This window comes from Pleurodeles waltl, chromosome 8 (genome assembly GCF_031143425.1).
Source record: "Pleurodeles waltl isolate 20211129_DDA chromosome 8, aPleWal1.hap1.20221129, whole genome shotgun sequence".
Lineage (NCBI taxonomy): Eukaryota > Metazoa > Chordata > Amphibia > Caudata > Salamandridae > Pleurodeles > Pleurodeles waltl.
The window spans coordinates 91,381,864-91,404,139 of NC_090447.1; the positions used below are offsets into that span (position 1 = coordinate 91,381,864).

The 22,276-nt window shown below is 45.9% G+C and overlaps 2 protein-coding genes across 4 annotated transcripts in view; one reads left to right on the top strand and one right to left on the bottom strand.

Moving 5' to 3' along the window:
• WDR73 (WD repeat domain 73) overlaps positions 1–12,726 on the bottom strand; it is a 249,654-nt gene extending 236,928 nt beyond the window's left edge. Inside the window, exon 1 of one of the 3 annotated variants that reach the window (XM_069203819.1) lies at positions 12,426–12,726. The gene's annotated coding sequence lies outside the window, so the exon portion shown is untranslated. Of the gene's footprint in view, positions 1–12,344; positions 12,363–12,425 lie in introns of those variants that run through there. The other 2 variants (XM_069203820.1, XM_069203821.1) reach the window with 2 other exon arrangements.
• On the top strand, positions 2,699–3,635 carry LOC138249488 (odorant receptor 131-2-like). The gene has a single exon (XM_069203446.1). It carries the CDS (start codon positions 2,703–2,705, stop codon positions 3,633–3,635), a length of 933 nt encoding a protein of 310 aa, XP_069059547.1. The 5' UTR covers positions 2,699–2,702.
• Positions 12,727–22,276: the final 9,550 nt, after the last annotated feature.

Consider the following 22,276-nt stretch of genomic DNA (forward strand, 5'->3'; position numbering starts at 1 on the left):
CCATTACGGTTGCATTGACCCCAAACAAGCCTGGGAGTAGTTTGAAAGCCCCGGAAGGGTGATTGATTAGTATCAGTGAGAGCAAGAGTTGGGAGGATCCTGGGTTAGCGAAAACACTGATAACATCAGAAGAACCACTGGTGTGGGAAAGGACATGATGTTGTGTAAGCCAGCTTTTAGTATATAAAAAGGAGGGGTGTAGATGTCTTGGTGAAGCTCACAGACAGAGTCACTAGCACAGCTGCTGCCCCACTCCACCATCCCCAAGAAGAGAGAGAGAGAGAGGTCGGAGAGGACTTCCCAGTGCTGCTAAAGTTAAGTTTCCAGGGCTTGAAGGGGCTGATTCTCCTGCTCCATCTTCATTTACATAAATACTATTGTGCATTTAATTTACTGCATGATGGGTGATTCAAGACTGTTTCTTTCTTATGCTGTCATTGTGCTAGCATTGCTCTATAAATATACATATAACTGTTCAGCTACAGTTTAGCCATCATTGCCAATATATATGCTTGTGCTAGTATTTTATTAAAGTCATATTGTATCAGCTACATGTGTGTTGCTCCTTACTGAGTGTCATTATTGATCAGTACCTTATTTATACTCCTTGGGTTGGTTGCCTGCAACCAATCCAACACAACTCCCAATGCTGTCAATCTTCATATGATGTACATTCTGTGTTGCAGTGTATTACGTTGCTGTGGCACGTGCTGCTTTGAGGGTGTGATTGTGACCTGTGAGTTGCTATTAATGCTTTGTTATGCAATTTCCACTGTGTATCTGTGAGATGACCATAACATTAAAAAGGGCAGGAGACCACCACTACTTTGGCTGCTTGTACAACAAGTCCAAGCACGTTGTCTGCTGGCACAAGACAAAACTGTTGGTGGACATGGGGGACTTACTGCATTGTATGTTCTCCACAAACCTCTGTTGTAAATGTGACAGCCAGGTTGCTAAGGTGGCAATCACAACATCTGCCAAAAAACTAACTACCACAGCTGAAGGAAAGAGGAAGCCATGGCCTAAGTAGCCCTATTAGTACCACATGGGGTTGATTATACTTGTTTTGCCGGGAGGTTGTGGGACTTGTAGTGCCTTAAAGTGCAATGAAAATAAACAGTAAGAGAAGAGAATGCATAATACTCATCTCATTTGTATGTGATAAAATTAATTGAATCCATCCCTTTACAGAACATACGTATCTGATGATGAAGAATCAACTCACATTATTTGGTTGGTGTTCATACACAGCTTTAACTCTGTCATCAGGAAAAGTGTTCTTCTACTCTGACATCTGAATAAGGCTGATCAGGGTGCCCTTCTGTTGCCCACATTTAAAGGATAGCTGAGGCAGGAGCACTTATGGGAAAAACACATTGCTGGATGAGTTACTGCAAAATGGTGGGAGGTGGACCTGTTGGCACTTTTAAAATTATGAAACACAGATCCATTAAGTCAAGGTTTGTTCTCAGAAAAATAAACAAGTAATGTCCCTGATCTGCCAAGAGTTGTCTCCCAGCACAGGACTGGGAGGAGGATGGGGGGAGGGGGCGGGAAGGAGGGAGTTGGCAATTTTGCAATTTAGGGGGTCATTCTGACCCCGCCTGGCTGGAACCGCCAGAATACCGCTGCGTGGTCAAAAGACCGCCGCGGGTATTCTGGGTTTCCCGCTGGGCTGGCGGGCGACAGCCAGAAGGCCGCCCGCCAGCCCAGCGGGAAACACCCTTCCATGAGGATGCCGGCTCCGAATGGAGCCGGCGGAGTGGAAGGGGTGCGACGGGTGCAGTTGCACCCGTCGCGATTTTTAGTGTCTGCATGGCAGACACTGAAAATCTTTGTGGGGCCCTGTTACGGGGGCCCCTGCAGTGCCCATGCCATTGGCATGGGCACTGCAGGGGCCCCCAGGGGCCCCACGACACCCCTTACCGCCATCCTGTTCCTGGCGGCCAAAACCGCCAGGAACATGATGGCGGTATGGGGGTCGGAATCCCCATGGCGGCGCGGCAAGCTGCGCCGCCATGGAGGATTCCCCAGGGCAGCGGGAAACCGGCGGTACACCGCCGGTTTTCCGTTTCTGACCGCGGCTGTACCGCCGCGGTCAGAATGCCCATGGGAGCACCGCCAGCCTGTTGGCGGTGTTCTCTGCGGTCTTTGGCCCTGGCGGATTTTACCGCCAGGGTCAGAATGACCCCCTTAATGTCTGTGGCATTTATGGGTGAGATGGAAGAGCCAGACAGTGAAAGAGCCATTGGATATTGCCTTCCAACTCTAAATCAGCAGGTGGGTGCCACACAGAAAGAATTTTCTCCACAGTGGAGACGGCAACTGCTCTACAATTGGGAAAACTGCCATTCACAAACTCTTTTTGAGGTGGCAATGTCAAAAGAGGGCAGACAGGTGATCTGCCAGTTTTAAGCACATGCCCCATAGCAACCTCATCGTATTCAGTGTGTGTTGTGTGCTTCCATTCACCACTTACAGCATCAATGGCTCTGACTCCAATAGCATGTTCTTCCACGCTTTGTAATCATCGCTAAGTGTGTATGTAGAAAGCACAACACCCTGAGGCCATTAGTGACTCTTGTCATGTGATACTTAGTGAAGCAGAATCTGTATGATATAAATATCTAATGATCTTTTCATTTGCATTTCTCAGGAAAGTGTAAGCATACAAACCATATTCTCTGCTGATCATAAACATGGAGGCTTCTGCACTTTTCTCTGATAACATAACCCTGAGCTCCTCCCCCAGTCGACGTGGCATTGTAATATGGACATCACTGGCCATCACACTGTCTCTATTTTTGTGTTTTTTTCTTTTTTTCCTTGTGCTGCTTCTGCAAGCCTTCTTCACCATCGCACACCTGAGGGAACAACTACGCTACATCCTCTTCACGTATATTCTAGTCAACAACGGCATCTACCTTTTTACATGTGCACTTCTATTTTTTTTAAACCTGTTTGCATACAAGATACCTGTAGGTGGCTGCTGCTTTCTTGTTGTAATATCAGCTTTTTCCTTCAATAATACTCCCAATGGCTTGGCAGCCATGGCTATAGAGCGCTATATAGCAATTTGTTTCCCGCTAAGGTACTTGATGATCTGCCGGGTGGAGAGGTCATGGGTGGTTGTCCTGTTAGTTTCAGGCATCAGATTCTTTCCATCCTTCATTGAGGTTTTGATCTTGATCTCCACCTTGGACTACAATTTTTTCCTTCAAAGAGTGTGGTGTTTCCGTGAGTCTGTGTTCATAGGTTCCGAACAGGCAATGATGCGATTTGCAACCGATGCTCTCAACTTTACTTTGGTTGCTTTGATCATTCTGTACACTTATATTAAAATTATGCAGGAGGCCAGGAAGATTGGTGGGGACAAAGCTTCATCTTCAAAGGCGAGCAAGACGGTGTTGCTCCATGCCGTCCAACTGCTGCTGTGTTTAACCTCTTTCACTGCTGCCTTTTCCGAAAATTTCACAGGGAAGCAAACGTTCGACGTTAGGTTTTTAAATTTTTTTATGTTTATGGTGTCGCCAATTTTTTTGACCCCACTGATATATGGAGTGCGGGATGAGACTTACAGAAAGCATATTAAAATGTTTTTCCTCTGTCCTCGTCATGGAAGCAACCCTTAGACTGTTAATGATAATCTTGAATGTTCTCACAAGTCTCTTAATTTTATTGCAATGGCTTAATTAACTCCTTTTAATTACTTACCTGCTTCCTGATTAATTACATATATCTAATACACTTGAGTTGATTGATAGTTGGGTGCTAACAGAAATTCTTTTGGTTTGTATTCGATTGTCTAACTCCTCCACTGAAGATTATTCTTGGGTGGAAATGTTACTTGTAGAATTGCTTCTTCTCCAGAAAAAGTACATTGCAGTTAATTCTGCTAGTGGACTATTCAGCTGAAGAGACTTCCTCAATGGAAGATTTTCAATTTGAACATCTCTAATGTTTTTTTTTTTGTGTGGTATGTTTTTATTGTCATTTTTCAAAACAATATACAGCATACAGAAACAGAGAACGAGCAATAAGCCCTTAACATCTGCATGCATCATACAACTGAAAACCTGAAAGGGCCACACCAGTGAGATGTCAAACAAATGAAACAATAGAGACAATCAATGGAGGCAAAGCTTCCCGAAAATGTCTGCAACGTAGTAATAATTTCTAAGATATGCAACATCTACTGAAATATACCATATGGAGTATCTATAATACAATAACAAAATCATACAATACCAAAACACAGGATCTCAATAGGGAGATGCGATAATATAGTATAATAGAATAGAATAACATAACATGTGCTTATAGGAGCAAGTCAGCGTCACCATTTTACAATTATGTAAAGTTATGTAATTATCTACCTCACTTCAGGCCTCAAAAGAGGACACAGGTATATGTATTCCCAATAGGACTAACAGACCCGCCCTCTACAACCTGCCCCATCATTAGAGGTCCCGTAACTACAAAGACCCCCAACTGAGTGGTGAAGGAAATGAAAAGTGGCATCAAAACGCCATGGGCATATAGCATTGTGGAACCACCAAGCTGGGGACATCTGACATTAGATGGGACATGATGGCCTATGGGACCCCTGGGGGGAAGTAATACTCCTCCTTTGGGCTTAAAGAAAGAAAGACCCAAAATGAGGCATAAAGGAAGGGATATTGGAGAAAATGAAAGCCTTGGTGGGAGCCAAGTGGAGGGGAGAGATGAGTGTCTCTAAATAGTGATGTACAATGACATGGATATAGTCATAGTTAAGGGAAATATATCGGACAAGATAGGAATATATACAAAATTGGGCTAAAAAAGGACAAATAAAGAAAACCAGAGCTGTATAAGGAGATGAAGAAATGGAAGCTAGAGGGAAAAAAGAGGGAGAGGAGGAGAATATCAAAGAAGGAAACAGGAAAGGCAAAGGCAGAAGAAAAGGTACGAGGAAAAATAGAGAGGACAGAAGCCGGGAAAAGGTGTAAATAAAAATTAGCATGATAACGAGAGGAATAATGGTGATGTGAATGAGGATGATAATAATAGTGAAGATGATAATGATAATGAAGTATGATGATAGTAATAGTAATAAGAATAAGAATAACTATAGTAATAGTGACCGGGGGGGAACAGGAGATATGTCTATGGAAGACCAGCGTACAGAAGGGAAGGAGGGAGAGGTGTGGAGGAGTGCGTGAAAAGAATGTGTGTGGCACTTAGTGGAGTCCAACGCAGAATAAAGAAAGGTTATAAGGACCGACTTGTACTGAGGTATAATAATAAGGTTAAGATTAAGATTATCGGAAAGGCGCTGGGCCGCTGGGCCACTGGGCCATCCGTGACGTATCCCGCTTAGGGGATAATCAGGTCACCGGCCCAGAGAGAAAGGGCGTCCATGTCTGTAGAAACACGTCTGTCTTATCCTGTACATCATAAATAGGACGCTCATGGGAGGCAGCCTGATACATTGCAGAGATCCACTTCCCGTGGTAGGGTACAAGTGTCGCTCGCCAATATCTGAGGATACATATCTTTGCCGTGGCTAGTGCAGTGTGTAACAAGTGACATTGTGGTCTGAAGAGATCAGGGAGATCCCCGTATCGTGCAGCAAGAGAAAGTGAGGGGTAAGGGAAAGTGGCAAGGGTAGTGTTTCCCTAAGAGTAGCCCCCTCTGCTCGCCAGAAAGGCTGTATGGCTGGGCAGTCATGCAAAATGTGAGGTAAATCGCAGCGCACATGAGGACATCTCCAGCAGGAGGCATGATGTAGTAACCCCGCAGTACGGAGCTTCTCGGGGGTCCAATACAAATCGTGTAATGTTTTAAAAAGACTGAATTTTGAGCGGGCCTCCTGGGCTCCACGGTCTCTGGCTTCGATTATATCCGCCCGGTCCTCTAAATCGCAGTCGACCTGTAGACGTGCCTCCCACTTATTCTTGAGAGATACCAGGAGGGGGAGTGAAAAGAGGTGACGATTTAACAAGGTTTGTAGGGCTGATACTGCCCCTAAGTAATGAAGTATTGGGGATTGAATGAGTCGTCGAGGGGGGTTCCCAAGACGACTCATCAGACAGTGCTTGAGCTGTATAAACGCCACGAGTGATGTTCGGGGAGACTAAATTCCTCCTTGAGTTCCGAGAACATCTTCCATCTGTCCCCCATAAGGAACTGATCTACCCTTGTGAGACCTTTCAAACCCTAGTCCTTCCAAAAAATGGTCTTTCCCCCAAAGAGGAAACCTTTATTACCCCAGATGATTGTGCTGTCGTGTATGTAGGGACCTACATTCAATAAGCGGTGTGCTTGCCGCCATGCAGTTCGCATGGCTCCAATCATAGGGTTGGGAATGCGGTGTGAGATCGGACCTGCGTTGTATATAACCTGGAGTCCTGATTCGGCTCATGAAAGCAGTCGTTCGATTTCCACCCAATGTGGCGGATCCCGTATTCCTAGACCATCTGCAATAGGTGTAGTGCCAAGGTGTAATGTTCTACAGAGGGGAGACTCAAACCTCTGTACTCACGTCTGGCAAGTAAAGTGGTTCGGGGCAACCGCGGACGCATGGATCCTCTAACAAAAGACCGGATATGATGATCAATCTCTCGGAGGAGGGACAGGGGTATTCGTAGGGGTAGCATACCTAAAACATATAAGAAACGTGGCAAGGTCACCATTTGCACCGCCTGAAATCTACCCCACATAGAAAGGCCCAGATGGGTCCATTTTGCAAAATCCAGTTTCATACTGCAAATTAAAGGATCCAGGTTGTCCGCCACCATGTTGTCCAAACCTCTGTTGACATCAATGCCCAAATAACGAAGACCTGCCTGTTTCCATTTAACTGGGAATCCCTGGACTGAAGCACAAACTGTTACTGGAGACAGTGGTAATGCCTCCCTTTTTTCCTAATTGATCCGGTAGCCTGAAAATTTTTCAAACTCCACCAGAACAGCTTGAAGAGTTGGAAGAGAAGTGGATAAATTGGTGAGAGTGAGGAGAATATCATTAGCATACAAATAAATGGTGGATCGGCCGCCTGGGGCCGGGATGCAGGATATAAGATTGGAATTGCGTATCAGTGCCGCTAAGGGCTCCACGCAAAAAAACAATAATAACGGGGACAGAGGGCAGCCCTGGCGTGACCCCCTACTGATAAAAAAAACACCAGAAAGGAACCCACCACAGTTTATCTGGGCTATCAGGGAGTCGTAGAGCAAACGTACTCGGTTGATAAAATTCATCCCTAGACCAAAACTGCGCAATACTTTGAAGAGGTATCACCACTCTATTCGATTGAACACTTTCTTAGCATCAAGTGAGAGGGCAAGGGCCTCCTTCTGTGAATTTCGGGCAGTCCAAATAGCGTGGAATAATGTGCGAAGGTGATTCCTTGACGAACGGCCCAGAACAAAACCCACTTGGGTATGATGGATTAAAGAAGGGAGGACCTTCCTGAGGCAAGAAGCCAGAATCCCTGACAGTATCTTGATATCTCCATTAAGAAGAGATATAGGGCGATAGCCACCACATAGAAGAGGGTCTTTGCCCGGCTTGGGGAGAACTACTATGGAGGCTTTGTTGAAAAGAGGACGTAATGTACCCGTTTGATCAGCCCCTCGAAATGCCTCGTATAATGCATCTACAGTATCTGCTCCTATCCATTTATAGAACTCTGACGTGAATCCGTCTTCACCGGGTGCCTTATGGTAAGAAAGATTGGCCACTGCCTGCTGTATCTCCTCTTTGCTAATGTCACCCTCTAGGAGTGCTCTACCCTCATCTGAAAGACACAATATGTTTGCCCTATCAAGGAAGGCCTCCAGTCGTCTGATATCTTCAGTTGTTTCCGGTGTATATAAGGTGCGATAAAAGCGAACAAACTCCTCCGCAATTGCCTGTGGGTGTGTGATAAACGAACCGTCGGGATTGCGTAAAGCTGGGATGGCCAGCGCCGCCTCCCTCTGATGGAGTTGAGCTGCCAGTAGACGAGCTGCCTTCTCGCCGTGTTCATAATGACGGCCTTTCAGTCTCTGTAAGGCATATTCCGCTTGCGACGTATAGAGCGAGTTGAGCTCCATTTTAGCTAGCTCCAGACGTCGACGAACGGTTGGGGTGGGCGTTCGGGTGTATTCCCGGGTGGTCTGAACGATGCAGGTTTCCAGGTCGCTCTGTTGGGCCCTCTTTTGGGGCATTGGAGATGCCTGCATCCCTCATAAGCTGCCCTCTGATGGTCGCCTTCGCCGCCACCCACAATAATTGTGGTGAGGAGACAGAACCCCTATTATTCTGGAAATATGTGGCAAGATGAGACCTGAGTTGTTCTTTTCTCTTCGGGGATCGATATCTGGAGTTTGAGAGACGCCAAGGCTTACTACCCGGCAAGGCCATCCCCAGCTCCAAAGCTAGCAAAATCGGGGAGTGATCAGACAGTGCGGCCAGAAGAATTTCAGACATACAAACCAATTGCAATAACCAGTGGTTAATTAAAAAGTAGTCTAGCCGGGATTGAGTCCCATATACCGCAGAGACGAAAGTATATTTGCGGTACGTTGGGTGGCAGAGGCGCCAATGATCCAATAGACCATGGTCTAACAGAACGTCACGGAAAAGGGCCCGGTCTGCATTACTACCCGTATCCAGACCGCTAGAGCGATCTAAGATGGCATCCTGCACTAAATTCCAGTCCCCGCCCAACAAGTATTGGGAGGCCCCAATCTCTGTCAGAGTTCTATATAGAGAGAGGAAAAAAGAACGTTTGGAGCCGATAGGAGCGTAGATGGAACCAACACAAATCGTAGAAGATCCGAGGGTAAGCTTGGCCAATACCTAGTGCCCTTACGGATCGTTCCATGTCTTTAGAAGCCTAAACTGAAGAGATCGAAGAATAAGTATTGCAACCCCGCATTTCCTCCCCGAACCCTGCGACTTGCCATGCACAGCTGGCGCTCCACTATAAAGCACCTTGCCCACCCAATCTCTGCAGAGTTTTTCTGACTCAGATGGGGTGAGGTGAGTTTCCTGTAAAAGAGCAATGTCAGTACTTTTTGATTGAAGATAAGAGAGGACCTTCTGACGCTTGATATAATGAGTCATACCATGTATGTTCCAAGAGAGAACTGTGAGCGGGGTCACCGACCCCATTATGTAGCAGACTAGGAGCGCAGTCTTACAGATAGTTGTGGATTTTGCGATTGGCGAGACAATGGATATATGTAAGAGCTAAATATAGTGGATCTCTGTGAGCTTGTGCTTTGAAATGGGGCTATTAAATAAGGTAAAACGGGAGATGAGGAGGAAACCCCTCGGTCACAGAAAAGTAGGAAAAGAGAAAAGAGAAGAAAGGGGAGGGGAATGAAAGATAAAACGGGAAACAGAAGGGAAAAGAAAGTAAAAAAAAAATAATAATAATGAACCAGAGCTACAAGAGGGAAGAAGGGGTAGCTGCAGTGATATATCACGTCACTAGAAGTCCTGTTAAACTGCGGGTCGGAACCTGGGAGACCCCCGCGCCGGGTGGTCATCGGAGGGAACCGGGAAGGGGACAAGTGAATCAACATGTTAACTGGTATGAGTTCCAAGGGGCCTCCCCTGCAGATAAAGTCATGGAAGCGTATACATTTGAGAAATGAGTCTAGGGAGGAGGAGGAGGAGAGAGAAATACACCCTGGTCGATCATTCAGACAAGGAGCAATAAAAAGAGAGCCAGCCATAGTAATAAAGAAACATGTAGTCCATGTCATGTACACCAAAGTCAGTAACACCAACAGGCTAAGTCCCCAAACTTCAAGAGGAGGGCAAGATATAAGTCCCAGAGTTGAGAAAAAAGGACAATTGAACCAACGTGGCCCAAGAAGCACCCAGAAGGAGGAACACAATCCTAGGAAGGCCCAGCATGAGGACAAAAGGCCCATACCCTGGGTGGAAATGAGTGGGACAGGGGGGCCGACAGCGTCAGACTGCATGGCCCCAATCAACAACCAAAGGTTGAGCACATGACATACGTAGTGCAATCAATACCATACACAAAACCTACACCAAGAGGAACAAGCGTTCAACTAGCTGCATCAAAGAACATATGCAATATTCTAGTAGCAAGAGGGTACATCCGTTGTCACTCTGAGACATGAGCCATAGCCAATCCTCAGGTTAGTATGACATTCGCAAGAGAAATGGCCAGATAGCCCAACCAGGAGTAGGGTTCAATCATAACAAATACAGTTAACGCTTGAGGACAAGTCGCCAGCCCCCCGCACCCATCCCACACACCCCCACCAGGAAAGAGGACAATGACATTAATAGCTTGTTTTGGCACTTAGCTGTCTGAGGAATAGAAACCTGTTGCTGAGTAAGAGGTGGGAAGATCTCAGAGCTCCCCTAGGTCCAGCATCAGGAGTGTTCCTCAGAAATTGGTTTTAAGGGTTTTAAGGGGGAGCGAGACTTATCCCTGCCCTGATCCTGAGTATGATCAATCACCGCTTGGAGGGCGTGGTCGCGACCCTCCTGAGTTTTGGATGAGCGATCGTAGATCCTGCCTCTCTTTTGCGAGACAAGACGCTGTGGTTGAGACAAGAAGAGGAGGCTGCTGATAGATCCTCGTGGGTGAGATTGTCCATGTCTGAATGCGTAGTGGTGGTGTCCATAGGGTGTGAAGCCAGGCCGTTCAGGAAGGCGCTGAGGTCCGCTGGTTCAGTGAAATCCCTGGATTCGCCATTGTGAGTGACCCACATGGGTGCTGGCTCAAAGAGGCCATATTTAATATCTAAGTTCCTGAGTTGGGGATGAAGGGCCAGAAATGCTTTCCGCTTTTCATTTGTTGCTCTGGAGAAATCAGCCGCTACCCTGATTTCATGTCCCTCAAGGGAGTATGATCCTTGGGATTTAGCTGCCAAGATGGTCTGGCGAGCTTGTTCATGCCGCAGGAAGCATGCAATGATGGGCCGTGGTTTGTCAGGGGACGCTCTATGGAGAGGACTGATCCTGTGCGCTCTTTGGAACTCTAATGGTGGTGAGTACTCCAAACCTGTAAGCTCGGGTAAGAGATTTTTGAGGCAAGTTTTTACATCAGAACCCTCTTTGTGTTCTGGAATACCAAAAAGGCGTATGTTATCTCTACGGCTCATATCCTCCAGGTCAGTGACCTTTGCTCGCAGGGATCTCAACTCAGCCTCCTGACCGGGTAAGACCGCTACATGTTCTTCCATGATTGTGAGGCGCTGATCCAAGTTATGCACAGTCTCTCGAAAGCCAGCTATGTCTGCCCGAATGGAGGAGGAGGCTATAGTCAATTCAGAGATTCTGGCGTCCATTGTCTCTAGACGGCACCCCACCGCAGCAATCTCCTGCAGTATGCGATCTGTCGCCTCCAATGGGGGGGAAGCAGCGGGTGATGTTGCAGAACCTGGAGAGGTTCCCTGTGTTGCCATGGCCTTTGGTTGTGCCAGGGCCTCAGAGAACAGCAGTTTGCGGGAGTGTTTACCAGAAGACTTCCCGCTTGGCATTGCCCCAGGGTATCAGAGCGTCCAAAAATGAAGTACCACGTAAGGATGTGCGCAGGGCACTTTGTCAGCAATGTGGCTGGCAGGAAGACTGGTAAGTGTAGTCGACAGGAGGTATCAAACAGACAGAGCAAGTCCGTAATAGGAGATAAGGTGGACGCACGGATCACACTGGTGCATATGTGGCTCAGAGCACCGGGCGGAGCCCACTTTTCCTCACATTCCTCTTTCAATGTTCAGTTTAAGAGATCCCTGGTAACGCCGGGCCAACGTCGTTCACCAGTCTAAAGCCAGGACATGGGAGTGGAGGGCAGAGGAGGGACGACTGCGTTAAGGAGGCCCGGCGGGTCCAATTGATGGGGACCCTGTCACTGTGGCATTGTAAGCAGACCAATGGTTCTTACCCTGTAAGACACTCTCCGAAGGACTCAGCCACTCCCTGAAAACAGTGGTTCCTCACCTGAGCTCTCGATGCTGGCACTGTCATTCGTCGAGGAATCTCCAGGCAGGGCAGAATGATGCTACTCCCTCCTGCACGCTCACTAGTACTGCGCCCCCTCCAAACATCAGAATAGGTCCTCAATACATATCTGTGAGGGCCAATTGACCCCAGTATGCCATGCTGCACTGGGTGTGTTAGTTGGCGCTTGATTAGCATGCCCCAGGGCTTCCAGGGGGATATGTGAGGCTCCTGGGACTGCGCTCATGTGTGACTGACTGCTGTCTACACTTGGCGCCCCGGGCGTCTTTCTTAGTCGTTTCTGCCACTCTGAATGCAATAAATATGAAAGTGCGTCAAAAGTTAGTTTAAATTATTGGCCAGAAAGGGGTGGGGGCATTTACCACTTAGTTCGCTTCTCCCAACCATCCTGCCTCTGGATGGGCGAAAACGGGTGCACGCGGTCCGCGGGAGGCAGTCCTTACCTCCTGCTCCACCGTTGAAGCGCACCCGCCCAGCAGAAATCGAGGCTGCGCGCAGTGTGCCTCGCGAGGCCGCACCCGGCCAAACACTGCTAGAGGCCACCGCGGCTGGCGAGTGTCACGGGACGCTTTCTTTCCCTTTCTTCGGATCCCGTGTGGCTCCAGGGATCTTTAAGATGCAGGGGAGGCTTTCTTCCGGCACCGAGCCCCCTCCGCAGGCCCCCGATCCGACCCGGCACCTGGAGCTCAGTGCTCAGGCGGCCATTCGGATCGGCGGCCAAACCACGCCCCTCAATCTCTAATGGTTTCAAAGCTGTCTCATCTCACCAGTGCATATTCGTTTTTTCAATGTGGTAACTGTACTGGTATTTAGTTTCTATAAGCTGAAGGTGAAGACCTTTTAGAAAACTGCAGGACAATTTTTCATCATTAAAAGGTCATTTGGTGATGACTATGTACGATTCTCCACTTCTGTCGGCTCGGTTTGCGCTTTGTAAATACCATCTGCATAGAAACTTACATACATGAATAACCTAATAACGGATGCTGTTGGTGGAGCTCTTATTGTGAGACAAAGAGAAATCATGCAAAGAGACCTGCACAGTTTGACATATCAAATCAATAATCCCAAAATATTTCAGAAAATGTGAGGCATGTTAACTCCTTCGCTGCCAGGCCTTTTCCCCCACAGGTGGCAGGCCTTTTTTGGCTATTTGAGGCAGTTCGCGCATAGGCCCTTACAACTTTTTGTCCACATAATCTACCCACGCCAAGTTTTTGTCCTTTTTTTATCCTAGGGATTCTAGAAGTACCCAGAGTTTGTGGGTTCCCCCTAAGGAGACCAAGAAATTAGCCAAAATACAGCGAAAAGTTTGTTTTAAAAAAAAAAAAGGAAAAAAGGGCTGAAGTAGAAGGCTTGTGGTATTTTTCCTGAAAATGGCATCAACAAAGGGTTTGTGGTACTAAAATCACCATCTTCCCAGCTTTCAGGTACAGGCAGACTTGATTTAGAAAATCACAGTTTTTCACACAATGTCAGCATTTTAATGGGACATACCCCATTTTTACTATTTTTGTGCTTTTAGCCTCCTTCTAGTTAGTGACAGAAATGGGTGTGAAGCCAATGCTAGATCCCAGAAGGCTAAACATTTCTGAAAAGTAAATAACATTCTGAATTCAGCAAGGGGTCATTTGTGTAGATCCCACAAGGTTTTCCTACAGAAAATATCAGCTGAAATATAACAATATTGAAATTGAGGTGAAAAAAACATTTTCTCCATGTTTTACTCTGTAAATCTTTCCTGCGATGTTAGATTTTTTAAAGCAATATACCGTTATGTCTGCTGGACTCTTCTGGTTGTCTGGATATATAGGGCTTGTAGGTTCATCAAGAACACTAGGTACCCAGAACCAATAAATGAGTTGCACCTTGCAATGGGTTTTCATTGTATACCGTGTATACAACAATTCATTTGGTGAAATATAAATAGTAAAAAATAGGTATCAAGGAAACCTTTGTATTTCCAAAATGGGCAAAATATAAGGTGTTATGAAGCAGTGGTTATTTGCACATCTCTGAACTCCAAGGTCCCCATACTAGCATGTGAATTACAGGGCACTTCGCAAATAGACATCTTTTTTACACACTGTCTTACACTTGAAAGGAATAAATGTAGAGAAAGACATGGGGCAATAAAACTCCTTCTTCTATTCTGTGTTCCCCCAAGTCTCCCAATAAAAATGGTACCTCACTTGTGTGGGTAGGCCTAGTGCCCACAACAGAAAACGCAACATGGACACATTACATTTTTACATTGAAATCTGATGTATTTTTTGCAAAGAGCCTAGCTGTGGATTTTGGCCTCTAGCTCAGCCGGCACCCAGGGAAGCCTACCAAACCTGTGCATTTTTTAAAACTAGGGGAATCCAGGATAGGGTGACTTGTGGGGCTTGCACCAAGTTCTGGTACTCAGAATCCTTTGCAAACCTCAAAACTTGGCAAAAAAACACGTTTTTTCTCTCATTTTGGTGATAGAAAGTTCTGGAATCTGAGAGGAGCCACAAATTTTCTTCCAACCAGCATTCCTCCGTGTCTCCCGATCCAAAATGGTACCTCACTTGTGTGGGTAGGCCTAGTGCCCACGACAGGGAACACAACGTGGACACATCACATTCTCCCTAAGAAAATTGGCCTGTTTTTTGCAAAGTGCCTAGCTGTGGATTTTAGCCTCTAGTTCATCCGGCACCTAGGAAAAGCTATCAAACCTGGACATTTCTGAAAACTAGACATCTAGGGGAACCCAGGATGGGGTAACTTGTGGAGCTCTCACCACGTTCTGTTAACCAGAATCCTTTGCAAACCTCAAAATTTGGCAATACAAAACACTTTTTCCTCACATTTCAGTACTGCAAAGTTCTGGAATCAGAGGGGAGCCACAAACTTCCTTATACCCAGAGTTCCACCAGGGCTCCCGATACAAATGGTACCTCACTTGTGTGGGTAAGCCTAGTGCCCGCGACAGGGAATGCCCTAAAACACAACATGGACACATCACATTCTCCCAAAGAAAACGGACCTGTTTTTTGCTAAGTGCCTAGCTATGGATTTTGGCCTCTAGCTCATCCTGCACCTAGGAAAAGCTAGCAAACCTGGACATTTCTGAAAACTTTTCACCTAGGGGAACCCAGGATGGGTAACTTGTGGTGCTCACACTAGGTTCCGTTACCCATAATCCTTTGTAAACCTTACAATTTTGCAAAAAAGACTGTTTTTCCTCACATTCCCCCATACTCGTAGGTGGTCTAGCCATTAGACCTACCTACTTTACATGCCCAATATAAAAAGCCTCGCGCGCCAAAGACAAGCCCGTCTGCGCCTGTCCGTGTGCGGCAGAGACCAGAGACCAGCTCTACGGCCTGCTTCAACACTAAAAGTTTAGTTTACTCACGTCAGCAGATGTTAGCATGTAATACCCCTCTCATGAAACAAGATCATTCTGTCTTTTCTCTTGAGTCGGAGAACTGGGCATGCAAAAGTTGTACATGGACTCCCTCCTCTCACTCGACATCTCCCTTAACTAATACCAGGGAACATCTCAGTAAATTATTCTTGGTCAATTGCCGATCTTTACCAGCGCACAGCTTATATATCTTCTCATTGTTGGAAGAATGGTCTCCAGATATCTTGTTTCTCACAGAAACTTGGTTAAATGAAGATTCCTCCCCTGATGTGCTAAAGTCCCTACCTGACAATTTTGCAATTACTCGTTTAGATAGACTCCAAGCTAGGGGTGGAGGGACTGCTATTATCTACAAGGAATGTATGAAATGTTCTGTCACTCCACTGGATATTCCCGATTGCAAAAGCCTGTTTTTTGCCCTGACCCCTAATGCTACATTTACCCTCTCTGGGATACTTGTTTATCGCCCTCCCGACCCATATGGGAACTATATACAGGCCTTGCCAGACTTTGTAGCTGGAATCTCCTGCAAAACTCATAACTTTACCATTCTTGGCGACTTCAATATCCATGCAGATGATAAACAATGCTTTGCCACTAAATCTGTACTCTCTAACCTAGCCGCATTAGACCTGGTCCAGCTCATTAAAGGACCGACTCATATCAAAGGGCATACTATTGACTTAGTATTCAGTAACCTTTTAAATTTATGCCCCCACACCTCTCTTCCATTGATCTGGATGGACCATTGTCTATTACTACTTACCTTACCTTGGGCCCCGTCTCCCTTGCATTATCATCCCACAAAATCAGTCTCTCGTCATTGGTCAAAACTAGATCCTAAAGATTGGCAGGACACTCTTTGTGCTTCGCTACCTAGTCATGATGAGCCTAATATAGGTCATGATGAGCCTATAATAGGCCAGGATGAGCCTAATCTAGGCCTCATAGAAAATTTAAATAACTGGATTTCCACATCCCGAGATACTCTCCTCCCTACTAAGATGGTGTTCAGAAGAACGGACCACAAGATCAATCCTTGGTTTACTCCTCAATTGCTTGAGGAAAAAAGAAATGTAAACAGTTAGAAAGAAGGTGGAGAAAGGATTACAGCATGTCCTCCAAGACACAATATAGGAAAGCAATTAGAGCTTTTCATGCTTCAATGAAATCTGCTCAAACTACATTTTACAGTTTAAAAATAGAACATTCTGCCAACTCTCATAAAGAAATGTTCATGATTTTCAAAGAACTTACTTCCACCCCCTCTATGGATTGGATTGGATTGCCCAATAGAGGCTTCCCTGGAGCGCAGCAATGACCTAGCAAGTTTCTTTCAGAGGAAGATTGTTGATATCTATGCTTCCTTTTCCTCTACGCCAATCCACGAAATAGACAGAAACCTCCATAAGGATTCCCAAATCTCTGGGGCTTCTCTCTCATCTTTTCAGCCATTGACCGAGGCTATGATCACCAACTACCTACATTCGATAAAATCTGGCTCGCCCTTAGACCCCGCACCACCACACGTACTAGCCTTGGCCTCTAATATGATCTCTCCTGTATTAAATGAGATTTTAAGTCACTCTTTAAGCTTTGGCATGATATTGCAATCCCTTAAACATGCTGTCATTAAACCCCTATTGAAAAAGTCTAATCTTGATCCTTTAGAATTGAATAACTACAGACCCATTGCTCTACTCCCTATTTTGCCTAAGATCATGGAAAAACGCATTAATAATCAGCTAACATGCTATCTTGAAGATTATGAACTTCTAGGCCCATCTCAGATGGGGTTCAGAACGCAACATAGTACTGATTCCGCCTTGTTAGCTGTTATGGATAACGCCCACCAAATAATTAATTGTGTCGGTCGGGCAGCTATCATCCTATTAGATCTCAGTGCCGCTTTTGACACTGTAGATCATAACATCCTCCTTCTCTCTGGCATAGGAATAAAAGGTAATGCACTGTGTTGGCTTTCTTCATTTTTAAAAGACAGAACCTTCCACGTTCTGGACCGTGCTTTTTATTCCAACACTTTTCCCCTTACATGTGCCCCACAAGGCTCGTCATTAAGTCCTACTCTCTTTAATATCTATCTCTCTCCTCTGGCCAAAATTGTAGAACCTTATGGACTTGCTTTGATCTCATATGCGGACAACACTCAGTTAGTAGTATCGCTTTCAAACTCGGGATGTACTTCGCAATCTAATCTTACATCTTGTTTGGAGGATGTAGCCAAATGGATGACTGAGTCTAAACTCAAATTCAACGATAATAAGTCGTAAGTAATGATCATTGGTAATCAAACCCTTCCCAATCCTCTGACAGCTTTCTTAGGTGGTTTTAAACATCTCCCGCCCCCTAAGGACAATACAACGAGCCTAGGCGTGTGGCTAGATCCCTGCCTTACGATAGATTATCAATCGAAAAGGCTTGCGGCATCCTGTTTTGGCTTCTAAAAAACTCTGAGGAAAATTATTAACCTTTTACCATTTTGGGCCAGAAGACTCATCATTCAAGCTCTAATATTGTCCCGTTTAGACTAGCGCTACTCCCTTTTTCTTACCTCTCCGAACTATGTTTAATTAAGAAGCTGCAGATTGTGCCGAACGCTGCTGCACGACTGCTTAAAAATATTCCTAGTCATACCTCTGCCAAATCTGCTTTGGTCTCTCTTCATTGGCTCCCCATAAAGCAACAAATTAATTTCAAGGCATCTGCATGACTCATAAAGCCTTGTCTAACAGAGCGCCCAGATATCTTAGACAAAGGATGTCCTTCTACGTTCCTACTAGGTCCCTCAGATCCTCTGCTGCCCTACTAGTTCATATGCCCCGTTTTAAGAAAACCAGATGGGGAGGCAACTCTTTTCCAGTAAAAGCCTCACATCTTTGGAACACTCTTCCTCTGCAACTCCGCCGAGATCATTCTGAACTATCTTTTCGAAAGAAACTGAAGACATTTTTATTTTCCTTGTAGGTTATTCCGTGGCACTGATGAGATATTGACTCCTCCTTTAGCGCTGGAAAGCCTCTGAGTATCCATGCGCTCTATAAATCATTAACATTAACATTAACATTTCAGTGCTGCAAAGTTCTGGAATCTGAGGGGAGACACAAACCTCCTTCTACCCAGTGTTTCCCCAGGTCTCCAGATAAAAATTGTACCTCACTTGTGTGGGTAGGCCTAGTTCCCGCAACAGGAAATGCCCCAAAACACTATGTGGACACATCAAAATTATCAAATTCAAAGCTACCTGTTTTTGTGAGGGGGCACCTGTGTTTTTGGTCCTGGGCTCAGCAGCCATCTAGGAAAACCTACCAAACCAAAACATTTCTGAAAACTAGACACCCGAGGGAGTCCAGAGAGGTGTGACTTGCGTGTATCCACCAGTGTTTTCTTACCCATAATCCTCAGAAAACCTCATATTTAGCTAAAAAAAATCAAATTTTTCCCACATTTCTGTGTGGGATCACTGCACCGGGACAAATTTCCTACCACCCAACGTTCCCCTCAGTCCCCTGGTGAAATTGATACCTCACTTGTGCCTGTGACAAGGAAGAGCCAAAAACATGTTGAAAATGAGGGGGAACCAAAACGGGTCCAAAAGGGCAGTTTGAAAAAAAACGTTTTTAGGCTGAGAAGTGGGGCAGATTTTTTTTCGGTATAGATTAGATGTAACAATGGTGGGAGTAGGAATTTTGTGGATTGCTGCAGATTCCGGAAGGTTGTAGCACAAAAATGTGGGAAGAATGTGTGATTTCAAGCAAAGTTGGAGGTTTGCAGGGCATTGTGGGTAAGAAAATGTGAAGCACACCACCCTGGACTCACCCAGATGTTTAGTTTTTAGATGTGTCTAGGTCTTGTAGATTTTTCTAGATGGCAGCGTTCCAAAGTCCAAAAAGTGCAGCCCTCACCATTCCAAGTGGGACGATTTTGAGAGTTAGACAAGCTCTCATGGCCCAAATGTAAAACCAAAACCCAAAATAATCAAATGTCCTCTTGCTTGCTGTGGGATAAGATGTTTTACTGTGCAGGTGGATAGCTGAAAGACTGTTACCCCCTTCAGTTAGGGTGGGGGCATAACCATGCTCATACTGGTTGGTAGCCACCAGCCCACTATTTTGCTTTTTTAATTCCCTGGCATCTAGTAAGCTCTGGGGATAATTGCCCCATCTGCCCACCGGTGGGCAGAACAACTTTGTCCCCATTTATTTGGGGTGGGGGTATTGCCAAACCCCCAATCTCTTTTTTTGAAAAAAAATCTTTCCTGGTCTCTGGTTGGCCCTTGGGGGAAGATGGGTCTTACAAAAATAGGCCGAACTGCCCCAAATGGGGGCAGAAATGGCCAACAGTAATGTGCCCCCATGGGGAGCGACCCTTACCCAAGGGGCTGCCCCCCAACAAAACACACACACACACATACCAATCCCTGGTGTCTAAGTGGTTTCTGCCTCCCCTGGGGGTGATCAGCCTAATAGAAATAGGCTGATCTGCCCCAAAAGGGGGGCAGAAATGGCCTAAAATAAATTTGCCCCTTAGGGGAGCGACCCTCGCCTAAGGGGTAAATCCCCATCTGTAAAAATCCCTGGAGCCTAGTCGTTTCTATCCCCCTTGGGGGCAGATCGGCTTGCCTAAGGGGTCACTTCCCTTGCATGGAATTGGCGCAAAAAAAACCCATCCCTGGTGTCTAGTGGTTTCTGCCCCCCTTGGGGGCAGACCGGCCTAATAAAACTAGGCCAATCTGCCCCCAAGGGAGGCAGAAATGTCCTAAAATAAAAGATCCCCCCAGGGGAGCGACTCTTGCCTAAGGGGTTGCACCGATCTGTAAAAAAAATGAAAAAATAAAATACCTGGTGCCTAGTGGTTTCTGCCCCCCTTGGGGCAGATCGGCCTAATTAAAATATGCCGATCTGCCCCTAAGGGGGGGCAGAAATGGCCTAAAATAAATTGGCCCCCCCAGGTGAGCACCCTTGCCTAAGAGGTCGCTCCCCATACATGAAATTGACAAAAAAAATCCCTAGTATCTAGTGGTTTCTGCCTTGGCCTAATAAAAATAGGCCGTGGAAGAAATGCCCTAAACATAATTTTCCTCCTTGCCTAAGGGGTCGCTCCCACACGTCAAAAACGGATACAAAAAATATCCCTGGTGTCTAGTGGCTTCTGCCCCTTCTGGGAGCTGATCAGCCTAATTAAAATAGGCCGATCTGCCCCCAAGGGGTGCAGAAAAGGCCTAATTATAAATTGCCCCCTGGGGAGCGACCCTTGCCAAAGGGGTCGCTCCCCTTATGCATAAAGAAAAATTAAAAAAACTCCCTGGTGTATAGTGGGCATTTCTGCAGCCTGATCGCTTCACGATTGGGCTGCAGAAATGCTTACAGAGGCATGAAAGGAAAGGCCTTTCCTTTCCTTTCCTTTCATGCCTCTGCCTGCCCCCACCTCCTGGTCGAAAGAGAAATGCTCTGCATTTCTCTTCTGGATCGGGCTGGAAGCTGAGCTTCCAGCACGATGGGAGTTGACCTCTGATGAGGTCAGCGTGCGATGCGCGCTGACGTCATCAGATGTCACGGGGGTTGTCGGGGATGGAAAGGTAAGCGATCCCCCTTCCATCCCTGATGGGGGTTGTGGGTGTGGGTGGGAGGCCAACGGGGAGCACTAGTGCTCCCCCTTTGGGTCTCGTCCCCAGCACACACGAACCATGGCCGAGATCGAGACCACCTCGCCCCAGGCACCCTGGTGGTTAAATATAGGAAACTTGCCAAGTGAATAGTTTTTCTTTTCAATTCAAAGGCTGTCTAACTGTTTCTTAAATGGAGTGTGGGAAATGTGTATATTACAATGACTTCAAGAATAGGGCATGGCACTTGACTTCATGTAAAAGAGGAATGTGTAAGTTTTGGTTGGGATAAAAACAATATTGATGTTTAGTTTACACTGCTGATTCATAGGATTTACCATATAAATTAAGAACCTTCTGCTACTGCACCTTAACTCAAGAATATGGTTCATTCCTGTCATCAGACTTGTTTGGAAAGAGACGTATCTTGGCAGTGTTGACTGGACCAAAGAAATGTCTGAACCTGTTAGTATTTTCTTGAGGTATTTACTCCATTTACTCTCAGTTTATCAGGAGTAGACATAACACACCCCTCCAGAAATAGGATTGCTTCCCTATTCAACACATCAGTGTATATGGACCAGTCAGCACAAGAAAACACACACCATGGAAAAGTCATTACATTACCAAACAGGGAAGTTACACCCACAAACCGGTAGAGAGTATTGACATGCATATGACAGAGCACAGCATAGGATAGAACACACATCCCTTCTTTCTTTCGGAACGTGTGGCCCTCTTTACAAGTTAAGGTCTTAGGGCTAGATGTACAAAACATTTAAGGGCTTGGGGCCACATGTACAATGCACTTTTCTGGTCACAAACGGCCTGATTCACACAACAGGGCTGTTTGCGACCAGAAAGATGCTTTTTCTAATGTACAAAATGCAAAATGCAATTCAATAACTTCTGCTTTGAGCATCCCTTCGGTAATATGCTTTTGAGCGTCCATTCCAACTGCCGAATTCCGGTCGCAAAACAGTAATACTTTACCACTATTTTAAAAGTGGTAGTAGCCTATTTGCAAATGGGAAGGGATCACCTTCCCCTTTGAAACAGTTGAAAAAATACTTTTTTAAGAGCAGCCAGTATCCCACTTGATTCCCATTTTTTCATTTTGATTACTGTATGTGTGCTGCAAAATACTTTACATGTTGCCTCTAAGTTAACCGTGACCGCTTTTTTGTGCCAAGCTACCCAGGGTTTTCCATCATTTGTGTTTGTTTGCTTTTGTCTCCATAAGTGCTCCGGGTATGCCCAGACGTGGGTCC

What these genes read in the sequence shown, in the direction of transcription:
- LOC138249488 (XM_069203446.1), top strand. Translation starts at nt 2,703, where the DNA reads ATGGAGGCTTCTGCACTTTTCTCTGATAACATAACCCTGAGCTCCTCC.